At 47.4% G+C, this 22,054-nt stretch overlaps 1 protein-coding gene across 9 annotated transcripts in view; it reads right to left on the reverse strand.

The window, feature by feature from the left end:
- The window catches only part of KIAA0753 (KIAA0753 ortholog), a 1,822,630-nt gene that overhangs the window by 1,512,633 nt on the left and 287,943 nt on the right, over nucleotides 1-22,054 (reverse strand). For all 9 annotated transcript variants that reach the window (XM_069615058.1, XM_069615057.1, XM_069615051.1 and 6 more), the window contains one exon: nucleotides 4,567-5,182. In XM_069615058.1, the coding sequence (XP_069471159.1) occupies nucleotides 4,567-5,182 (616 nt within the window). The remainder of the gene's footprint in view (nucleotides 1-4,566; nucleotides 5,183-22,054) is intronic.

Here is a 22,054-nt window from a genome sequence, read left to right on the forward strand (position 1 = left end):
ACTTTGCCCAGCATATGACAACGCCTCAGCCTATCAACTCTGGGAGACAATGTGGACACTAGAACATCTACACAATATTGGCACATCTCTACAACATTTGAACATCTACATGTGTGCTGATGTCACCTGAAGAGCGCTACCTAGCCTAGGGCCACAGGACGAAACAGGTAGAGAGGGGGACAATTTCCAAACAAATGGAAGTGAACCCAGGGAGATACCTGGAGATGTATTTTTAGGACATGTTTTCTGGAGAAAGACCATTTTCTTGTAGTTATAGTTATCAGGATTCTCCAATTAATTCCTTTCTGTAAAGCTGGCCCTTGTGGAATGCAAGTCGTGCGTTCTATCCTCTGACCTCCACCTGGGTGTTTGATAGGACATTTGGAGCAGTCAGCGAAGAAAGCAGAGGAGAGCTGGTATAAAAGGATGTGGGCAGAAAGGAAAGGTGGGCATTAGAGAGCTTGCAGAGTTAATCCTAACACGAAACTAGCAGAAGCTAAGCAGGGTTAAAAGAAGAAAGTGGATAAGTAGTTAGGATTAAAAAAATAAAGTGGATAGGAAATGGAAACAAGGTCAAGTTAATGTCGGATTATTTAGATGAGAGAAAAAGAAGCAAACAAAGGTGAAGGAAGAGGGGAGGAGAGAAAAGTGGAGACGAACAGGAAACAAAGAAAGAGTAAGCAAGCAGTGTGCAATAGTGAGGAGGTTGAGTTTGGTTCAACATAAAGGAAAGTGGAGAAGAAAAAGTGACAAGTTGTGACGTAGCAACAGATAGGAACAGAAAACACGTAGCAAGGGAGTAGAAGGGGTGAGGTGAAACAATAGGATTAGAAAAAGGCCTGGTAAGTAGTAAAAAGAAGAGTGGCCGGCACAAATCACAACCTAGATAGTACTCAAAGTAAACGTAACGATCGATTTTGCGAAAGGGGGCGGGGGGGGGGGGTCTAGCATGCTATTGCCGATCTGAAGTTGAATAATGCATTTGAGTAATTTTTGCAATTCATCTTATCAAATAATTTTTATTATTTTTACTGTATTGATATTTGCATTATACTGTTAGTTATAACACATGGATGCAGATGTGAGGGGTCAGAAATGTGAGGCAGATAACTTTGGAAAGAGATTTCAACTTTTGCCATTTCATTAAACACAAAACGCCTCACTATCCCTACATCGACTAGGATTTCCCTGCCTAAAATAAACAAAGATATCTAACCTTTAAGCTTATACAGCAATAAAAGCAAAAAGAATATATATGGCAATTCAACAACAATATATAGCATATGACCCGATTCGCAATATGATCAATGTCTCTGGTTGTGGTCTGGGTGAACTTCCCTTCCCCAGGCCATCAAGGGTTTTCTCCACAGTTGAAAGGAAAAACAACAAAATTCCTTTTAACACAAAGTTACAATATAGTTCTTAAATTCTTGTACTCTAGTTGCTTTGCTTCAAAAAAGTATCTCGCAAAAAGAATGTTATAAGTTCTCACTGCTCCTGGAATAATAATTGTCTCACCTGTGTGGCAACAACAAATAGTTTGGGCAGGATGGTTCACCACAATTTTAACTGCAGAAAGAATTTGAACTTTTCTTCAATCAGCTATCGCAATTCTTCCTCAAATGTCACAACTCAACATGTTTTCCATTCGTATGACTCTTCAGCACTTGCACCTTCCACTAACTGGTTTATCCTTTGCCAAGGTTTCTTCTGGGCAATCACTTCTTGCCCTATGTTCTACTTCAGTATGCTTAGTCAACATCAAAACAAAAAAGTGCTTCAATGGGTTACTTTCAGTTTAGAATAGCAACAACTTCAATAATCTTCTTGGGTATCAAAATGTTTGTTCTATTCCCTGAAGGCTGCTTTCACATTGATCCATACTAGGACTTTACTACAAGCAATGCTCCTCTCCCTCTGGATAGCTTCTTCCAGAAGGGCATCCTGTTTTGCGACTTTTTTCCCTCTGCATGAGCAACAAAATATGGTCCGGATAAAGTCTCTTCCTGCTTCCGCCTTGGCTATAGCAATGTGAGTTTAAATCAACCATCTATACAATTGTCCCAGAACGAGTCGCAACCTTGACAACCCTGGGGCTTTTTAACATTCCACTCTTGTTTTTGGCATATTCTTTTAGACTGATATTGCCTGTTCTTTATGTCTCTTGGCTTGGGTATTGGTGGTATGCCTGGGATTTTAATAAGGCCTCCCCACCAGGTTGTTGGTGATTGGACAAACTCACATTCAATTGCAGGGTTCTTTTGTTTTAACATCAGCCACTTCTGTTAATTTTCGGTAGTTCGGTATTTATAATGCTTATTGGCTTGCCTTTCACTTGCTCACGAGTGGTCCTGCCTGTGCCGCACACGCGACCTACAGCGGAATGCCCCAGAGTCACTTGCCTCAGACTCACAGGTTAAGTCGCGTCCATGTGTTCTGCTTCATGTTCCCAGCACTGCGGGATTTGTGTTTTTTCTCGACCAGGTGCGCACTCTCTGGCCGCCATAGCTTCTGCCACGCTGCTATGGGCCGCTCCGACTCCAGAGTGTCCCCGGTGCAATCCAACCACCTGAGACATCTCGACTGCTCGCACCACGTCTGCTTCCCGCTGCGCCACCTCTGCACAACGCATTACAGGGTAAGAGTTTCTTCTCTATGCATCCCATTGCGCGTCGCGGCAGTTCGGAATTTTGGAGGCGCAGATCCTCTCAGGACACCCTCCTGGTCCCGGTGTCTTCTTGCTGCTCTATTTCTTCCGCCCACTGCATGCATGGCCCGCACTGTCTTCTCCAGTCCTGCTTCTTTACATGCCTTTTAAGCCGCCCAGTCTCCCTCAGGTGTAGGTCATTTTTAATAATTAGCTGATCACTCCTGCATCTTTGTTCCTCTGCATCCCTCTTCCTCATCCCATTACTGAGGGAATCATGGGACTTAAAAATGGTTTGTTTTAACTTGTTCTACTTTGCAATAAGCCATCAAGAGACTAGGGTCTCAGGGTAAGTTAAACAGGGGAACTTCAGCCAACTACTGAACTGTTTCCTCCCCCATGGGATACTCCTGCAGAACACCACACCCAGGGTCGGGACCAGGAAGCGTCTCGTCTTCCCCTGGCCACGTGGTTTTCATAACATTTCGACCCATCTGCTGCTGCCCTTTGTCACACAACCCTTTCATTTCCCAAATGTGCCCTAAATTTATTCGCTGCATTAGGCCCCATACACTTTTGTAGCCTGCACAAGTCACATAACCGTCAAAAGGTCTGCCTGTGCTTATTAGGCCCCATACACTTTTGTAGCCTGCACAAGTCACGTAGCCGTCAAAAGGTCTCCCCGTGCTCTTTCAAAGAATGTATGCTTGCCCTTCCTCAACGCTTTTGTTTTCCTTATTTACACATGCTAAGTAAGTCTGTTCAGGCCGTACGCATAAAACTCCTGTGTACCATGGCTCTGTTTCTGGCTTGTGGTATTGCTTGTTTTGTGAAACATTAAAAAATGTGCGATTTCCTAACTGCAAGAGTCTGGGGAATGTCGCGGAGCATTGTTTTTCTCAAAATTCATACCAGCCATTGCCGTACCATGCCAACCATGTCCACCACATAGCTTTTTTTTCGGTCATTTACCTGCTTTTTCCGCAAACTATGGAGTTTTTCCCTACATAGTTGTTGCCTGACCTGCGCAAATCACCCCTTCCTAAAGTTGGAATTTTGTGTACTTTTCAGAAATGTATGCCTTTCTGTCCTCCCATACAGCTTTCCTACCCTTTTCTTCCATTCTGTTCACGCAGGTCCTATTGGGGAAAAAAAAAAGGCCAAAATCGCCTACCTCTCACAAAACGGTTGATAACCATAATCAAAAAAACATTTTCTCGTTACCACGCAACCTGTTCCTGAAAGCCAGGAAAATGGGGAATTCAGCACAGTAAACCATTTGTTCCTAGCTCTTACAAGGAAAAGAAACACAGGCTTCTTGGTACATCATTTTATTGGCATTTTTTGAAGAAAAAAAAAACAAATTTTCTCCCTTTTTGGTTATTTTCTCTCACCCCCTTGCAGCCAACTAGGATTCCTGTGTGGTATTACGACTGCCTACATGTGGGGAAAAAGGGGCCAAATTTGGCAGAGATATCTCGTGTAACAAAAAAGTTACAAGGCAGTGGGGACATACCGAAATCACCAAAAAAAGCCTTGGCATGGGGGGGGTGTTAAGGGGGGGGCATGGCAGTTAAAGGGTTAATGTCCCGTTTGTGGCTATAAAATGCTGAGCCCGCAAGGGACGGGTCAAAGTTGGCTTGTTCGGTCTATCTTCCCGGCCGTGATGTATGAATACATTTTGTGTTTTGTTCTTGCATGTGGTGCACTCCTTTTTGTGGATTGATTTTTCCCCGCTATTGGGTCAGAGTTTGGGAGCGCCCGAAGCGCTCTACACACGTGATGTGATGATACAATTTTCTGAAATCCAACTTATACTGGGTTGCTTATATCTAGCTGAAACAATGCTTGCAAATTAGTTCAAACAGATTATCCAAACACAAAGCACTTGAATATATATACCTTCAGGCTTCATTTACCTCTTTTAGCTAGCTCTCCAATTTTATGGATGTATTTGCTCAGTTGTTTCTGCAATTGTTGAACCTCCTGCACACTTTCATCCACTTGCAGTTTAGGACTTCTCTTGGGGCCAGACCCTGGATCATGAGTTGGTGGCGAATCTAAAATACCATGACAGATGCCATCATGGTCAGGAGTGTAAACGTACACTTTGGCACCTGAACTGGTGATCTCTGCCATGTCATGCTGGTTGACATGCTGCCCACGTTTAAAACTAACAGAAGCCATAGGTTTACATATGGCTGCAGCATTTTTGGAAATGTCTTTTTTGCTCGGCTCATACCTTTGTCTATGATGTAATTTACTATGATCCTCATTAGCCAAATGTTCTTTTGCTTTCTCCTCCACATTTCTACGTTTTACATCTCTTCGTGCCAGCTGGATTGCCAGATTAAGCCTGTCCTCCGATACTACTGAAAATGTAGTTGAATTGTTGGAACCCTTCCAGTCAGCATCAACCTTTTCTCTTGAGCAATCCAATGACTGCCTCAGCTTTTCTATGACAATTGGGTTGGGGTTGGAATACTGAACAGCCAAGTTGCAGGAAACAGTAGGAATATTTCTATTGAATTGGAGCTACAAAGGAAAAAGAATGGATTATTAGCCACCATCAATGTACAATAACACATTCATTTTATGATATGATATAAGGCATTTGTAACGCGCCTATACACAAGTGTTTCAATATAAAATATTTTATAACGCGCCTATACACAAGTGTTTTAAAATATTTATTGGCATTTCAATATAAGCAGTTATGCACATATCATTTGTTTCTGTTACATCTACACACTTTATACGCTTATGCTATAAATGCGTGTCTCTCAACAACTTTGTACTAACACAAACTTTCCTCACTTAGTGGGCAAAAAGAATCAAAAAAAGAGGTGACTTAACATTGCTTCATGTTATGTAGACGGTCAAGGGTGTCATATTGGATGCATATTATCTCTATCAAGGCACCATGCTGGTATCTGTGCTATTGGTACGCTTGCCCTTTTTAACATCAAATTTCTGTTAATCTATCAGTAGTATTCCACTATTCACAGGGGCTTATCGTCTGAGGGGTGGAACATATCCCAAACCAGTGGTTTCCAGGCTTCATAGGTGACACTTGCATTCTCTTCTGATCTAACCGCCACACCTCACACTCTAGTCTCTGCATCCACCTACTGCTCAAAGTCCCTATGCCAGCGTGCATATTGAGGGCCCCCAGCCTATTTCGAGGCCATTGCTTTGCACCTTTCGGCTAAGACGCATGCCATGACACGAATTTCACCACGTGTTTGAACTTGCTGTTTCTAGGGTGTGCCCCTAGCAGACATATTTTCAGGTTCCAGTCATATCGTATAATCCCAGCTCTTCTACAGGCCTGTTCTATACACGCCCAGAACCCCTGTATATGCACCCCACCACCCCCAAAACATGTGTATTTGGTCTGCCTTCCGTGGTACCACACCAGGGGCAATTTGATTGCGTGTTACAGTTGAATTTGGCTACTCTATGTGGTGTCATATAGGTGCGATATAATACATTCAACTGGATTAGTCGGAAGCGAGAGTTCCCCGACACCTCCCAGGGGTATGACATACGTACCCATTCCCTTTCTTCTATTTCACCTCCCAAGTCTGCCTCCCAGCGTACTTTCAGTGGTGCGGTTTTAGGGTTAGGTCCATCTATCAGAAGACTGTATATTCTCGATACCGGTTTCCAGCCATCACCCAGGCTATGCATTAAGGTCAGTAGGGGGTCAGCTTCTGATTCTTCAGGCCATTTCACTCATCTCCCTTTCACCACCCTCTTGACTTTCTGATACCAAAAAAACACTCCACTGGGTAGCCCATCTTGCTCGAGAAAAGACCCAAACTCCCTAAACACTTCTTCCGCGTACATGTCACCCCAGGAGTATATTCCCCATCTCTCCCAGCGTCTCACTACCACCAAATCCTCCCCGTCCCTGCAGACGTCCGCTGCCATCTGGGTCTCAGCCGAGTAAGAGCTCACAAGCTTCAAGAGCGCCAGTGTCCTGCGCCAGACTTGATGCCCTAGTAGCACAATCATGGGGGCGCTGCTCATCCAAAGCTGGGGCAACCATAATATTTCCTTCAAGCGTGCTGGAGCTACCAATCCCTGCACTGACTCTGAGGTAGCCTCCTCTAAAAGCCACTTCGCTACAAAGCCAAGCTGTGCTGTCAGATAATATTTGTCTAGCTCTGGCAACTGTTCCCCCGTTCTTATAGGGCAGGCAGTGTTGCAAGTGCCAAATTATGGCGAGCCATACCCCATAAGAATCCCCAGAATCTTTGCAGGATTATCATTTTAGTTATTGCTATCCTGCCCATTAAAGAGAACGGTAACTTGGACCAGAACTTCATAGATTGTCAGAGCCTTCACCACATTCGCTGTGTTGCACTCGTGCATACTCTCACGTGTGTGGATTATATTCACCTCCAGATATCGAAAGGTATCAAGCTGCCATGTCAGCCCCACACTCGGTAAATCATCCACGCTCTTCCCTTTCAAGCCTGCTAGTGGGAAAATACAGGACTTCACTCTGCTAAAGCAAATACCAGAAACCTGTGCATAGTTGTCTAGCACATCGAGTATCACTGGTACGTTGTGGCGGGGGTCCCTCCAGTATATAGTAATACATCCTCCGCATAAAGCGAAACAAGATGGCCAACTCCTCCCACCCATATACCCGCTTCCGAAGATAAATCGCTATAGGCTCCAGCGCTAGTACACACAGCATGGGCGACAGTGGGACCCCTGCCTTGTGCCCCTTTGTATATCCCAGGCCGATGACAACCACCTCCCCGTCTTCACCCTTGCCACCGGTGATGTGTATTATATCCTTACACATTTAATGAACTGCACACCGAACCCAAACACGTGCAATACTGCAAGCAGCCACTCCCAGTACACCGAATCAAATACGTATCGCGTCTAGCGAGATTACTGCATATTGCTCCTGCGAGTCAGCAGTCTGGGCTAGGACATGCTGCAGTCGGCGCAAGTTCATGGGTGTACTACGACTCGGTGTGAAACCATTCTGGTCCCAGTGTATCACTCCACCAATCACTCTGTGTAGCCGCACTGCTAATACTGTCACCAATTGTTAGGGAGAATTCTCAGAAATGTGCCAATTCCCTCCACCTTAGAGACCCCCCCCCCAGCAACTTTGCTGGATTTTGAGGACTTCTTTATTTTTAACCTGGAGAGAGTGAGACCCTTTTCCCACTCCCTCTTGTATTTTAACGTGATTTTTTTTTTGTTTTGGTTCATAGTATTGTTTTATTTCAATCAAAAATAAGTGACCAGGAAATTTGAACATCCTCGTTAAAATCAAGGAAAGCGAATTAATCCTCCTAGCTATAAATTAAATGCACTCCATTTAAGGAATGTTATGTTGTGGCATTCCAACTGTCTTTGTCCCAAAAGAGCACAGTTCATAGATTAATCTTGATATGAAACAAGAAAGGGTAACATATATACACACATTTTTCTATAGCCAAGGTTGGTCAATACCCGGGGTAATTGACCCCACCATTTTCTTCAGGAAAATCAATCCATCACAGTTTTAAATAGAATGCCAACCAATTGCTTGTAACAGAGGGGATTGGTTCCACAAAAACAGTTAAATCCGGGGTAAAAATATGTAATAAAGATGAGTGAGACAAGACATGAAACTAACGTCAGTAGACCATGCCTACTCGGGTAATAAGGACCAAATGGATATTGAAAAAGTCCCATATGATTTGTGACCGAACCACCAACAAACACTTAACATGAGCAGTCTACTAGGCAAACTAGGTATTATTAGTACCATGTACGTCTGTGTTGTCACTTTGGCAGAAGGAGACTACATGTTCGATGAGGCCATTTACTGCCAGCCTGGTTCCAGTTATCACACGTAAATGTTAAACTTTGAATACTTTGAAGTTAAGTTTGTATATTTTTATGGTAAAGGGGATCAACAGAGTACATGAGTGGCAAAGTGTCTCAAAGAAAATACATTCATTGTGCTGTGCACTAGGCTAGGACCACAAAGTGAAAACGACATATTGAGGCAAGGAAAATGGCATCCACAGGGAAGTTTCACTGGGCGCCAGAACAGCCTCTGACAGGTTTGTCACCCTGGGCAAAGTTTACTAAGTGTTCATAGAAATATAGGATCCACAATGCAAAGTCACTCAGTTTCTTGGTCGGCTCAAAGCTCCTTTATGTGGTCAATGATGCAGCTGGTTGTCTGGTGGGGGATCTACGACATCCCATCCCCTGGGAAATTTCGCTGCATTTTTGTGGTATTTTTATGGGTTCACGCACCCCTCTATACCCACCATTCTAATGCTGCTCCTTGCCCATAATCTTCTGACCTGCTACCCACTATGAAAACACAGTAGTACACTACCTGCAAAATATTCTTTTACCATATGTAGTGAAATGGCAGCAGTGGGTTGGGGATATGCCATCAGGTGGCTTGTCTTTCTAGACCCATCAATTGCAGTATGGCCTAGAACCTTTAGCTCTCTGCCGTGCTCAAGTGTTCTTTACTACAGTTGTGCTTGTGCCAATTCCACCAGCTTGGGTCTTTCATTTATGGGGTATTCAGGTTTGGAACCAACAGATTGTGTCCAGTCACACCTGCCCAGCTACCTTGGCCCTTCTCCACTGTTGACCCCACCTACTCCACCTGGCACCTTCTCCCTCGCTCTCTGTTTGGCTATCTTCACTTGGCCAGCTTTGTAGATCCTCAAGAATTTGCCCCCACACTGGATTTTTCTTCTTCCACGTCTCTTGTGAACTTCCCATGGCTCTCCTCATTCCTCTCCCCACCACTATTCCTGCAGCCTCTCCCTTCTGGATCATCCAATTTTCTCTAGCTCTGGTGGCGTTTTCTCTGCTTTCTTCACCTTTCCACATCCTCATTTCACCCTACACTGTTCATCCTAGATCAGAAACCTTTTATCTCCCTCGGTTCTCTTCTCCTCTCGCTCTTCCTTTAATCTCCTCTTTCCCGCCTTGTGCCTGTCCGTTATCATTGCTTTGACTCCTGCCCTTGGCATTCATACTCCCACACCTTTGCCTGTGTCGGTTTCCTTTTTATTGAAGGGTTATTAGATAGTTGCCCCCTTACTTGTTTGTGTGAACCTGCGATAACCTATAATTTGGTATTTGGCTCCTAATCATACCCGTCCATGGCACACCTCTTTGCTGTGACTGGCAACTAATTGTCTGGCTGCCCCACTGATTGTCCAGCCACCCCACCTGTTAGCACTCGGACATAGGCTGCCATTTTAGAATCAGACAGCCCTGTCATGTTGGCCATCGTATTATTTGCTCCCTTGAATACTGGTTGTCCATGGCCGAAACCACAGAAGTAATTATTTTACTTTGGGGTGAACAAAGAGTCCAAGATCTGTAGCAAACATGTAGCGGTTTGGTCATAAGTTTAAACAAATGTGGACTGCGAACAAAGGTGAACTGTGTGCAGTATTTGAACAACAGGGTATCTGTCTTTATCTGGGACATTCTCTTTTTTTTTAACCTTTATTTATTGTATTAAATTCATAATCAACATCAACACCTGCCCTCCCCCCCCCCCCGCCGTCTCCCCCAACCCCTGACTCCAACATTATCCTTCCATTCTACCCCAACCAGGAACTACAAGCACAGTTCTAAAGCAATAACCAAGCATATTAATGGCAACATAAAGTTGGTATATATTTCTTGTTCTCAGGTCCAAGGCTTGCATTTCTCATTTCAGTCCAAGGACGGTCCAGGTGACTGTGCATCTTGCATCTTGTCCCTTTGGTATGGTCTGTAAGGGGACCAGTAATCAAACGGACGTCTGGTGCACGGTAATGTTGAAGCAAACAGTTTCCCTTCGTTCACACATGCTCATGCATTCTAACCATCTGGAGAAGGTGGGAGGAGCCCCTCCCCCCCACCCCCCTCCCATGTCCTGGCCACCTGATATCTAGCCACAACTGAGGCCATGCCCAACAGCTTCTTTTCAGTTTGCGTACCCCAATCAGGGCTAAAAGCCAGAGCTCCAGTAGGTAGCTGCGAAAAGATGGCAGCATTTCCGACATTGCTTCTTCAATCTTTTCCCAATAGGGCCTAATACCAGGACAACTCCAACATATATGAAAATAATTTGCTTGAGCCGCACCACATGTTTTACACGCTGAATCCCGGTCTGTAAAGAATTTACTAAGTGCCAGTGGGGAATAGTATGCCTGGTGAATGTATTTATAGTGGATCAGCCTGTATCTCAATTTAAGGAGACATACCGCGACTGCAAGCAGATGGATTCCCACTGCTCCTCATTCAGCGTTTTCCCCAATGCAGCCTCCCATGTTTTCTTACAACCTACTTCCTGCACAACCCTCTCCTTCCTCACCAACTTATAGATGGCAGACAACAATCTTCCCCCTGACATCGGGTGCACTGTATAACAGAGCTGGTGATGTTGGCGGGGGCCTAGGAAGCTCAGGCCAGTTAGCCCTGATAATGCCCCTCAGCCTAGAATAATGCAATAAGGTTACCGCATCTGTGTCACCTGTAGACCCGAGTTCATCCCCACTGTATAAAGCACCCATCTTGAACCAGATTCCCCCAAGGTCTGTATCCCCAATGCTTGAAACAGATTCTTAAAGGACCCCTCATGCGTTAGTTAAATCCCCACCACATTATACATCGGTAGATCTGGGAGGGAAGGCATAGACTGCAGTAAATGACAATCTTTCCCAGGCCCTGCATGTTATCTCCACAGGTTGGACTTCATCTCTCGGGACAGCATCCCTCCTACCCCATAGCAGACCCATTAGAGCATCCGGATACGTAAGGGATTTAGCCAACCTTATATGCGGGGACTATGCTTTAGGAGAGTTCCACCCAGCTATATCCTGCACTTGAGCTCCCAGGTAATATAAATATACATCAGCGGTATTCCATCCCACCCATCGCATATGGCCGGGCTAGAGTATCATAGGCAATACTTGGTTGTCTACCCGCCCATACCAGCCTGGTAAACAACCTCCTAATGCGAGTCCAATAGCTAGCTGGGGGCCACACAGGACTAAAATATATATATATATATATATATATATATATATATATATATATATATATATATATATATATATATATATATATATACATATATATATATACATATATATATATATACATACATATATATATATATACATACATATATATATATATATACATACATACATATATATATATATATATATATATATATATATATATATACGCAGCCTGCGAGATGGGCAGTCGTATCCATGTCTCTACCTTCAATTCTAAATTCTCTAAGGGTACGACATAATTATCCCTATACAGTCGTCCCCTCACCGTGGACACAAAAATCCCCAAATACCGCATACCTTCCGGTTGCCACCGAAACTCATCCCCCACATCCGTTCTCTGAACTACAGTGGTCAATGGGAGAACCTCAGACTTCTCCCAATTTATCCGGAGCCCAGAGAATTCCCCAAACCTGATAACTTCCTGTACCAACGGAGGGAGATTCTGGTGCTGGTGCTTAACAGAGAAGAACATAGTCAGCATATAATGAGATGACCGAGAGGTGTGAACGCACACGTATGCCACGGTGTGCATGCTGCTCTCGTATATAACATGTCAAGGGTTGCATCGCTAAAGCAAACAGGGCCGGTGAAAAGGGACACCCCTGCCTAGTTCCGCACGTGGGATATATCTGCTCAGACATAAACCCATTTGTGTATACTGTCGCTCTCGGGGCCGTATATAGCAAATTGATCCACCTGATGTATATCAAACCCAGGCCCGACCGGCGAAGTATCTCAAAGAGAAAAGTCCACTCAACCGAATCAAACGCCTTTTCAGCATCGAGAGCCACTGCAACCATTGGTATGCTAGGGTTAACATTATGCATAATGGTAAATAAGCAGCGCAGGTTATTTCAAGTAGAGCGTCCAGGTACAAACCCGGCCTGATCCGGAAGCACCAGGGCTGGTAGATGTGGGAGGAGTCGATTGACGAGAACCTTACCTAATATTTCATTATCTGTTTTGATAAGTGAGAGTGGTCGATAAGACGTTGGACTGAGGGGGACTTTACCAGGCTTCGGCAACACGGTTATCAGTGCAGACCTTGTAGATTCCGGAAAGATGCTTTTAGCCATGGCACCCTCAAACATTGCGAGAAGATGGGGAAGAACGCGGTCCGCATAAGCCTTATACAATTCGGCAGTGATGCCATCCAGCCCCGGCACCTTACGATTAGGAAGCAATTCTATAGCCCTACGTACCTCCTCCTCTGTAATAGGCTCATTAAGAGCAGCACCCTGTTCAGGATCTAGCCAACCCAATGCCACCTCATCCAGATAGCGCAGCATAGCATCATGTCCCGGCGTAGGCCGAGACGTATATAGCTGCTCATAGTAAGCACGAAATTCTTCATCAACTCCCTCAAGATCTCGCACCAGACTCCCATTCCGATCTACGATTTTGCTATATGAACAGATGGTCTCTCTTGGCGAATGGCCCAGACCAGTGTCTTACGAGGCCTATTCCCCTCCCCATACTTTGCCGCCTGTATTGGATCTCCCAGATATCCATCTTCCTCACATGCCAATTCTCGCAAACTCTCCCTATTTGCCCTTAACTCGCTGCGCAACTCAGCTGTATCTCGGGCACTCTGCTGCTACTCACCCCTCTTGATAACCTCCTCCAGTTTTTTTATGGACCGTCCAATGGTTCTTAAAACCCTACCCTCCCTAAAGATACAACACTCTCGTATATAAACCTTAAAGGCCTCCCAAAGAACCCCCGGGTCTGAAACTGAACCTACATTAGTTTGAAAATCAATATCTATATCCTCCCCAATTTCAGCCCTGAACGCTCCATCCCCAAGAGCTGCAGCCCAGAAACGCCAACAAACCGCAGCAGGAGGTTTAGCCATAGACACAAATCTAACTAATACAGGTGAGTGCTCGGTTAATGTTCGAAGCAGAATACTGGCCTCCTTGACTGTTCTGAGAACTGATGTGGTGGCCATAACGTAGTCTATTCTAGATGAACTCCCGTGCACCCCTGAGTAAAACGTGTAATCCCTATCATCAGGATGTAACGAGCGCTACACATCATGCAGGTCGTGCATCTGAGCAATACTACCCCATGCCTGAGCGAGAGCTGGGCCGTCGAAGCCCTATCCATGGACAGCGTAAGGGCTAGATTAAAATCTCTAGCCCAAATTACTTCGTACTGGGTGTTTATATAGATGACTGGCACACATGTGGAAGAACTCCGGCGAGTACACATTCACAATCACAATCACAAGCCGGCTTCCTAAAACCTCCCGAGCCAGCAGCAGAAACCGCCCATCATCCCGCACCTGTGCATGCAACTTAAATTGCAGCGACCTATGTATATAAGTAGCTACCCCTCTAGCATGGGAGGAGAAGGAGGAAACATACCTATGCGTGCCCCACCCTGCAAGATTTGGAGGAGGCACACCCTTCGCTAGATGAGTTTCTTGCAGACACAATATATTCACGTCGTGACCCTTACCATAATTGCCTATCAGTCACATCTTTTTGTGATTAGTAAACCCCCCGAACATTCCATGACATCAATGATACGGTCATTTTACGATCATCCCTCCCGGTGGCCTGTAACACCATACTCACTCACCCAAATCCTACCATGACACCCCCCAAAATGGGCACACCATATACATACTATGCCCTCTTCCAAAGGCTCATGCCTAGGGGCCTCCTCGCCCCTCTGAAGCAAAGTTGGTTTCACTCCACCCTGCCCATCCCAACTATAAACCCACTCCATAAACCCCACCCCCCCCCCCCACTCCCACCCACGCCGGAAACAAGAACATACCGGCAGACCTTACCCTTTCCCCCCACCAACATCTTTAACACGCCGCAGTGTCTACAGCAACTGGGGTCCTGTAGGCAGCCCAAGAGCTCCATGCAGCAACGACCAATTTATATCACACCATTGTGATGCTGGAAAGGCATTGGAGGGACAGGGCCTCCCTGTCCTTGTCCTGTAGTCCTTTTTCATATTGTGTTCTGTGTTGTTTTCTGCCCAGGAGTCCATGTGGGACTCCTGGCAGTGCAGCTCTCTTTTGGTTTGGTGAACAGACCCATGGGATACCCTTAAGGCACCCATGGGTAGGGGTACAACCCTGTGCCCCTAGTGTATGTTTTTGGGCACCTGTGGGTGGCCCACAGAGCAGGGTATGGGCTGGTGGCAGCTGCATGCTGAATTTGACAGGTGCTCTGGGTGTCCTCCATTTTGGGATACCCAGGCCCTGCCATTGGGATCAGTGGATTCCTGATAGGAAACAAGATGGCCCCTGTGGCCTCTTGCTTTCTATTGCCTGTTACCTTGTGTTCCCAAAGTCCTGGGAAGCCCTGACTCTGTCCCTTCCCCCTGACTGGCTGTTGGGTGGAAGTTCCATATATGGTGTTGTTGTGAAGGCCCAGCTAGACTGACTGGAGCCTTCCCAGTGACTGTATGTTGTGGGTACCTCCTGTGGGTGGGACCTGGGTGAATGGAGTGTGTGACCAATATACACTCCTTGTTGTGGTTGTCTGGTTTCTGGCATGAGAGACAAAGACTGAGACAGCCCTGCCCGAAACTGGCCTGAATGCAGTGTGTAGTGTTGAATGGCTGGGTACTTGTCCCAATCCACATTCCTTGTTGTGAGTGTCTGAAAGGGAGGAGTGTGGCCTGAATGCACTGTGTGCCTGATTGGCTGACTGACTGCATGAATGCCCTTCTGTATGATTGGCTGCTGAGTGTGTGCCAGCAGTGTGGATGAGAGACAGAATAGTATATCTGGGGACCTCTCACCACTGGTAATTGTTCAGAAGCGTTCTGGAGCTGAGTCTCCACTCTAAGAGTAACTGGAACTGCTGATCCTCGACGTCCAGCTGGAAGAAGAAGACTTGCTGCTGCATTTGCTGCGACCGATCCGAAGGCTGCCGAAATCGAAGACTGACCCGAGAGAGGACCTGGTAAGGCGCCCTCTTCCCGTGCTCCGAGGGACCATCGAGCACCGCTCCATCTTCGCCGAAGCGCCCTGGAAGACAGACCCTCGAAAGGCTGCCGACCCGAGACGGGACCGCCGAGGAGATCGAAGTGAAGCACCCGGACATCGCCGCCGTCGAAGTCCATTGCCGTCGGCCAGGGTTCGCAGGTCTGTGTAACCGCTGGAGGCCCGTCGAAGTTGTGTTGCCCAGCCGTGGGAACCACTTGACGCCGTGCCGCCGACGACCGGAGCCGTCCGCTCCTTGCCTAAGAACATTTGAATCGAAGGACTCCCTCGACTGCACCGTCGACCGCTTTATCCTGCCGGAGAAAGTCGAGGACGACCAACGCGCCGAGGAGAAACCTGCCGGTGGGTTTCCCGCCACCCGAAGACCACAAAGACTCGAACGACTTGACCCCCTTGCTGGGCCCCCGTCTCCACAATCTTTGCGGTCCAGAACAATTGTCGTCGAGGTGCCCCGCACGCCTCTGCCTTGCAGGACGCCAACACTCGGTCGTCGACGAGCACCGCTTGGATCGAAGCTGCCGCCTCATCGACGCCGTTCTACCCTGTTTGTTGTCGGACGTTCGACGCCTCGTGTCTCCCGCTTGAAAGGGAAGGCATTCAAGAAGGGCCGTCGATTCCCCGCCGCCGAACGCCAAGTTCCTCGACGCCTCTCGACGATCTGCGACTCCCGCTTGAAAGGGGGTCGCTCAAGAAGGATCTGTCGACGCCTCTTCGAAGAACTCGACTCCACCAGGTACATTGGGGGGGTAAAAACATTATAGGAGGGAATAAGACTTACAGAACAATATATGGACTGGGCTTGTGCTATATCTTTATTTTACAGGTTGCCCAGGTGAGGGGGATCTCCACACAGAACTGTGTCTAGTGGTAGGGACCAGTAATCTGCCTATTGCTCAACCATCTTATTTTCTCTCCTCTCTCTATGGCTGGTTTCACTCTATTGATCTGTGTGACATTGTTACAGTATTGTTGATGCACTTTAATGAGATCTAATACAAAGGGTGGTACCATTTTAGAATTGTATATATTTGCCATTGTTGATTTTCCTAAGTACAAAGTGAGTTATTATGATAAGTGTACATAACCTTGAATATTGATTATATAAAGACTGTGTTCTAACCAATACAGTGTGTGGATATTCCTTTGTGGGGGCTTGGGGACTACACTGTACTTAAGAACCAGCCTGCATCACCTCCTGAGAAGCTAGGCCTTGATTGCTCGACCATAGCTACCGAATAGAGAATCTAGGCTGGGGTCCTCTGTGCCTCCCCTCTACCATATAGAGAGCAGAAGCACAGACCACCCCCTACCAGTCCCCTCTCTTTACACTGGTGGCAGCGGTGGGATGCTTATGGTTTTAAGAATCAGTGTATAACCGTGCCACTTACAAAATATCTGCACTTTATTAAATTAAGGTTTAGTTGTGTACAAGATAACTGCATTACAAACAATGGAGTCTATTGCAAATGGCAAATTGACTCGGATGAGCTTGGAGGCTCTCCAGAGTGCTTGTGAAACCAGGGAGTTGGACTTTGTGGATAAGTCTAGGGCTGAGCTGATAGCTGCCCTGGTGGACTACCAGACTGATGGTGAAACTCTTGATGAGGGGGGGGGAATGCAACCAATGAGGACTCTGCCCCTGGGGTTTCTGCTGAATCTGTTTCTGGGAATGCCACCATTCCTGCTGCCTCTGTTCCAAACCCCAGAAATTCCTTGGAGCTTGAGTTATTAAGGATGAAATTGGCCTTTGAATACCGCAAGTTGGAAATAGATGCTGAACTTAGAAAAGAGGAGTTGGCTCAACAAGTGGAGCTCAAGAATAAGGACCTTGAACTCAAGAGCCAGGAAACTGAATGTCAGAGAATCCAGCTAGAGAAAGCTAGAGTGGAGACTTCAGCTAAAACCAGTGAGAGTGTCAGGTCCCCAGCCACCAAGTTTATGAAAGATTTGGTTGGTGTATTTGTGGAGGGTTCAGATATGCTCCAATGGATTGAAGAGTTTGAAATGGCTTGTGCGATCCATGATGTTGATAAGAGATTGGGCTAAGTGTTTGTTAAGCAAGTGCCTCAAACTGGATATGACTGTATTCTGAAGCTGAGTGTGGAAGAAAGGGGTCAGTATGAGTGTATGAAGTCTGCTTTGATTGCCAAGACACCTACCCAATAGCTTAAAAGGTTCAGGGATTTTAAGAAAAGAGAGAATGTGTCTTGGGTTGACTGGGTGAGTGCTACGCACATGAACATGATGGGGTGGATTGATGGATACAAGGTTAAGACTTTTGTTGAATTGTCCCACCTCTTGTTTTTTGAGCATTTTTCTGAAGCCTGTTCACCAGAGCTGCATCAGTATGTGGCTGACCAGAACATTTTGGACCCCTTTAAGCTGGCTAGGTTGGCACACAAGTGGGTCTCCCACCGGGTGTCCCCTAAGGACTCCAGTGGGACGGACAAGGACAAAGAAAAGGGGGCCTCTCAGAAAGCTGAGGAATCCCACAAGCAGTCACAGTCGGGTAAACCTAAACCTTCCTCTCCCAAGACCCAAAAATCTAGTGGGGATAAGTCATCTGTGGGTGGGAATAAGAGTAGTGGTCCACCTGCTGCAAAGCAGGCTCCCAGTGGTTCCAGTACCGTACCCCGCACTCCTGGCGCTTGTTGGGACTGTGGGGCTCTGGATCACAAAAGGGGTGACCCCAAGTGTAAAGGTAAGGCACTTGGAGTACAGGCTGTCAGCCTGACCTACTCTTACCCCGTGTCTGAGGTGGAGGCCACTGTCCTCCCCTCCTCTACCGGGATGACATTTGGTGCTCCGGTAGAGATTTCCATAGTGTTCCTTGGGGCCTGGGACCAGTATGCGGAAGTACTGGCGACTATCCCACAGAACACCCGTAGGTTTTTGAGAAGTGTCCTCTTGAATGGCCAGCCTTCTACTTGTTTGAGAGACACTGGGGCAAGCACGACAGTGGTGGACAGGACCCTGCTCAAGCCAGAGGACTATGTAGGTGCTCCTCTGAGAACCACCAGGTTAGCTGGTGGGCCTCCCAAATTATCGCCTGTAGCCTTAGTCACACTCATGATTGGGGACAAGACAGCAAAGCTTCCTGTCCTGGTTCAGGACAATGTCCCTGCTAACATTCTGTTAGGAAATGATCTAGTAGAGTTGGGGTTGATCTCGGATGGTCTTCCCATGACTGCTGCTGCAGTCACTAGGTCACAGGTGACACCGGGTCTGGCTGTGAGTCAGGTACCCGAGCCAAAGGCGAGGCCTAAGGCAAGAAGAAGGAAGACCAAGAAGGCCACCTCTGTGGAGGGAACACCTTCTCCTCCTGCTGTTCCGACAGCACCCATTGGGATCCATGCTCCGGACGGGCTGGATCCAGTGGAAAACCGAAACTCAACTCCTGTGGGAGAAGAGACAGAAGACTCTCCTGTGGGAGAGGTTCTCAACCCGGAGGATCATCCCGACCTTCAATGCTTGTTAGCTGAAGGGGGACCCTCCCGGGCAGACTTCTGTAAGGGACAGATAGAGTGCCACTCTCTCGAGGGACTGAGGAAACAGGCCCTGTCCCAGGCACAAGGAGAAGTGCCTAGGACGTTCCGGATTTATTGGGAGGGTGAGCTCCTTTTTAGTGAGCCCACTAAGCCTGAACCTGGTGCCCTCAAGAGGTTGGTGGTACCCCAGGTTTACAGGCCCTTCCTACTGCAGTTGGCGCATGAGGTGCCCTTGGCTGGTCATCTTGGGACCAAGAAGACTAAGCAGAGGCTCTCTGCCCATTTCTACTGGCCACGGATGGGAGTAGAGGTGGAGTCCCACTGCAGGACCTGCCCAACTTGTCAGTTGTCTGGCAAGACTGGAGGCAGTGTCGTTGCCCCACTGCAGCCATTGCCAGTGGTTGGCACACCATTTGAGAGGGTGGGCATCGACATCGTCGGTCCCCTTGACCCTCCCACTTCAGGTGGACATCGGTTCATCCTGGTCTTGGTAGATCATGCCACCAGGTACCCTGAGGCAATACCCCTTCGGACTGTTACTGCCAAGGTGGTTGCTAGGGCTCTCCTGGGCATTTTCACCCGTGTTGGATTCCCCAAGGAGGTTGTCTCTGACAGAGGATCCAACTTCATGTCTAGTTACATGAAAACCATGTGGAAAGAGTGTGGGGTAACCTACAAGTTCTCCACCTCTTACCACCCCCAGACCAATGGTCTGGTTGAGAGATTTAATAAAACTCTAAAGGGCATGCTAGGGGCTTTGGAAGAACCCCTAAAACGGAAATGGGATCTCCTCCTGCCATGCCTGCTGTTTGCTTACAGAGAGGTACCTCAAGAGGGTGTTGGTTTCAGCCCCTTTGAGTTACTCTTTGGACATCCCGTGAGGGGGCCCCTCGCCTTGATCAGAGAAGGCTTGGAAGCCACCCCTCCAGGTATCGCCAAGCAAGTGGGGGACTATGTGTTAGGCCTCAGACGGAGGATGACACAGATGATGGGTCAGGCAACAGCAAATCTCAAGGCCAGCCAGGAATTGAATAAGTACTGGCATGACCTTAAAGCCTCGCAAGTGGATTGGACTCCGGGACAGGAAATCCTTGTGATGGAGCCTACCAAGCCTAGAGCTTTGGCAGACAAGTGGACTGGACCCTTCAGGATCATCTCCAAGATGGGCGAAGTCAATTATCTGGTTGACATGGGAGCCTCTGGGGTAGCCCCTCAGGTATTCCAGGTCAACCGGCTCAAGCCTTTCCACCGGCGAGCAGAAGTCTCATGTCTCTTGCTAGCTTCAGGGCAAGAAGAGGACGAGAGTGAGCCCCTTCCTGATTTGCTGCATAGCAACCCTCAGGATGGCTCAGTGGAGGGAGTACATCTCTCTCCGGATTTGACAACAGAGCAACAGAGGGCCTGCAGGGCTTTGCTCCAACAGTATGCCTCTCTGTTTTCACTGACGCCAGGCCTTACACCGTGGTGTAGGCATGAAATTGACACTGGTGACAGTGTGCCTGTCAAAAGCAGGTGCTACCGTATGTCAGATACCGTCAAGAACCACATCCAGGCTGAGGTCGCCAAGATGTTGGATATGGGTGTTATTGAACCCTCAACCAGTCCCTGGTCCAGTCCAGTGGTCCTTGTCCCCAAGGCAAGTTCCCAGGCGGGTACCAAGGATTGAGCACCTTTGACCTTACCTCAGGCTATTGGCAAATAGCTCTGACGGACCATGCCAAGGAAAAGACGGCCTTCTCAACACCTGAGGGACTCTACCAGTTTAGGGTCATGCCTTTTGGGTTGAAGAATGCCCCTGCCACTTTCCAGAGATTGGTCAAACATGCGCTCAGTGGGCTGGAAGCCTTTTGTGTGGCTTACTTAGACGACATTGCCGTCTACAGTTCCACCTGGGAAGAGCATTTGACACATCTGGATAAGGTGTTGCAGGCCTTGAAAAGGGCTAACCTCACTATCAAGGCCACCAAGTGCCAGATAGCTCAGGGGAAAGTTACCTATCTTGGTCATGAGGTAGGAGGGGGGTCAAATCCAACCTCTCTCCAGTAAAGTACAGGATGTACAGAACTGGGAGACTCCCACTACTCAAACCCAGGTGAGAGCCTTTTTGGGCCTCACTGGGTACCATCGCAATTTCATGGCAGACTATGGACCATAGCTGCACCCCTGACAGCTCTAACTTCACCCAAACAGCCTAGGAAGGTTAATTGGACCGAAGACTGTCAGAGGGCCTTTGATGGCTTGAAAGAAAGTCTGTGTCGGGCACCTGTGTTGTGTGCGCCTGACTACAGCCGACCCTTTATCGTCCAGACGGATGCCTGCGACACCGGAATTGGAGCGGTCTTGTCCCAGTTAGATGACAAAGGGAGAGAACATCCTATCATATTCATCAGTAGACAACTCAAGGGTAGAGAACTTAGGTGGGCTACTGTTGAAAAGGAGTGTTTTAGCATAGTTTGGAGCCTTAGGCATTTTAGGCCCACCTTACGGGGTCTACCTTCAAGGTCCAAACAGATCATAAGCCCCTGAAGTGGCTCATGCAAATGAAGGGTGAGAATCTGAAATTGCTCAGGTGGTCCATTAGCCTGCAAGGGCTAGACTTCACCATAGAGCACAGACCAGGGAAGAGTCACGATAATGCAGATGGCCTTTCCAGAAGGTATGTTGACCGTCTGGATGAGGGTGTCTATCCCATGGGAGATTAGGCACCCTCCACCTCAGTCTTGGGGGGGGGGGGCGACTGTGATGCTGGAAAGGCATTGGAGGGACAGGGCCTCCCTGTCCTTGTCCTGTAGTCCTTTTTCATATTGTGTTCTGTGTTTTCTGCCCAGGAGTCCATGTGGGACGTTCGACGCCCCGTGTCTCCCGCTTG

Source organism: Ambystoma mexicanum, chromosome 9 (assembly GCF_040938575.1).
Source record: "Ambystoma mexicanum isolate Mex_15411 chromosome 9, UKY_AmexF1_1, whole genome shotgun sequence".
NCBI lineage: Eukaryota > Metazoa > Chordata > Amphibia > Caudata > Ambystomatidae > Ambystoma > Ambystoma mexicanum.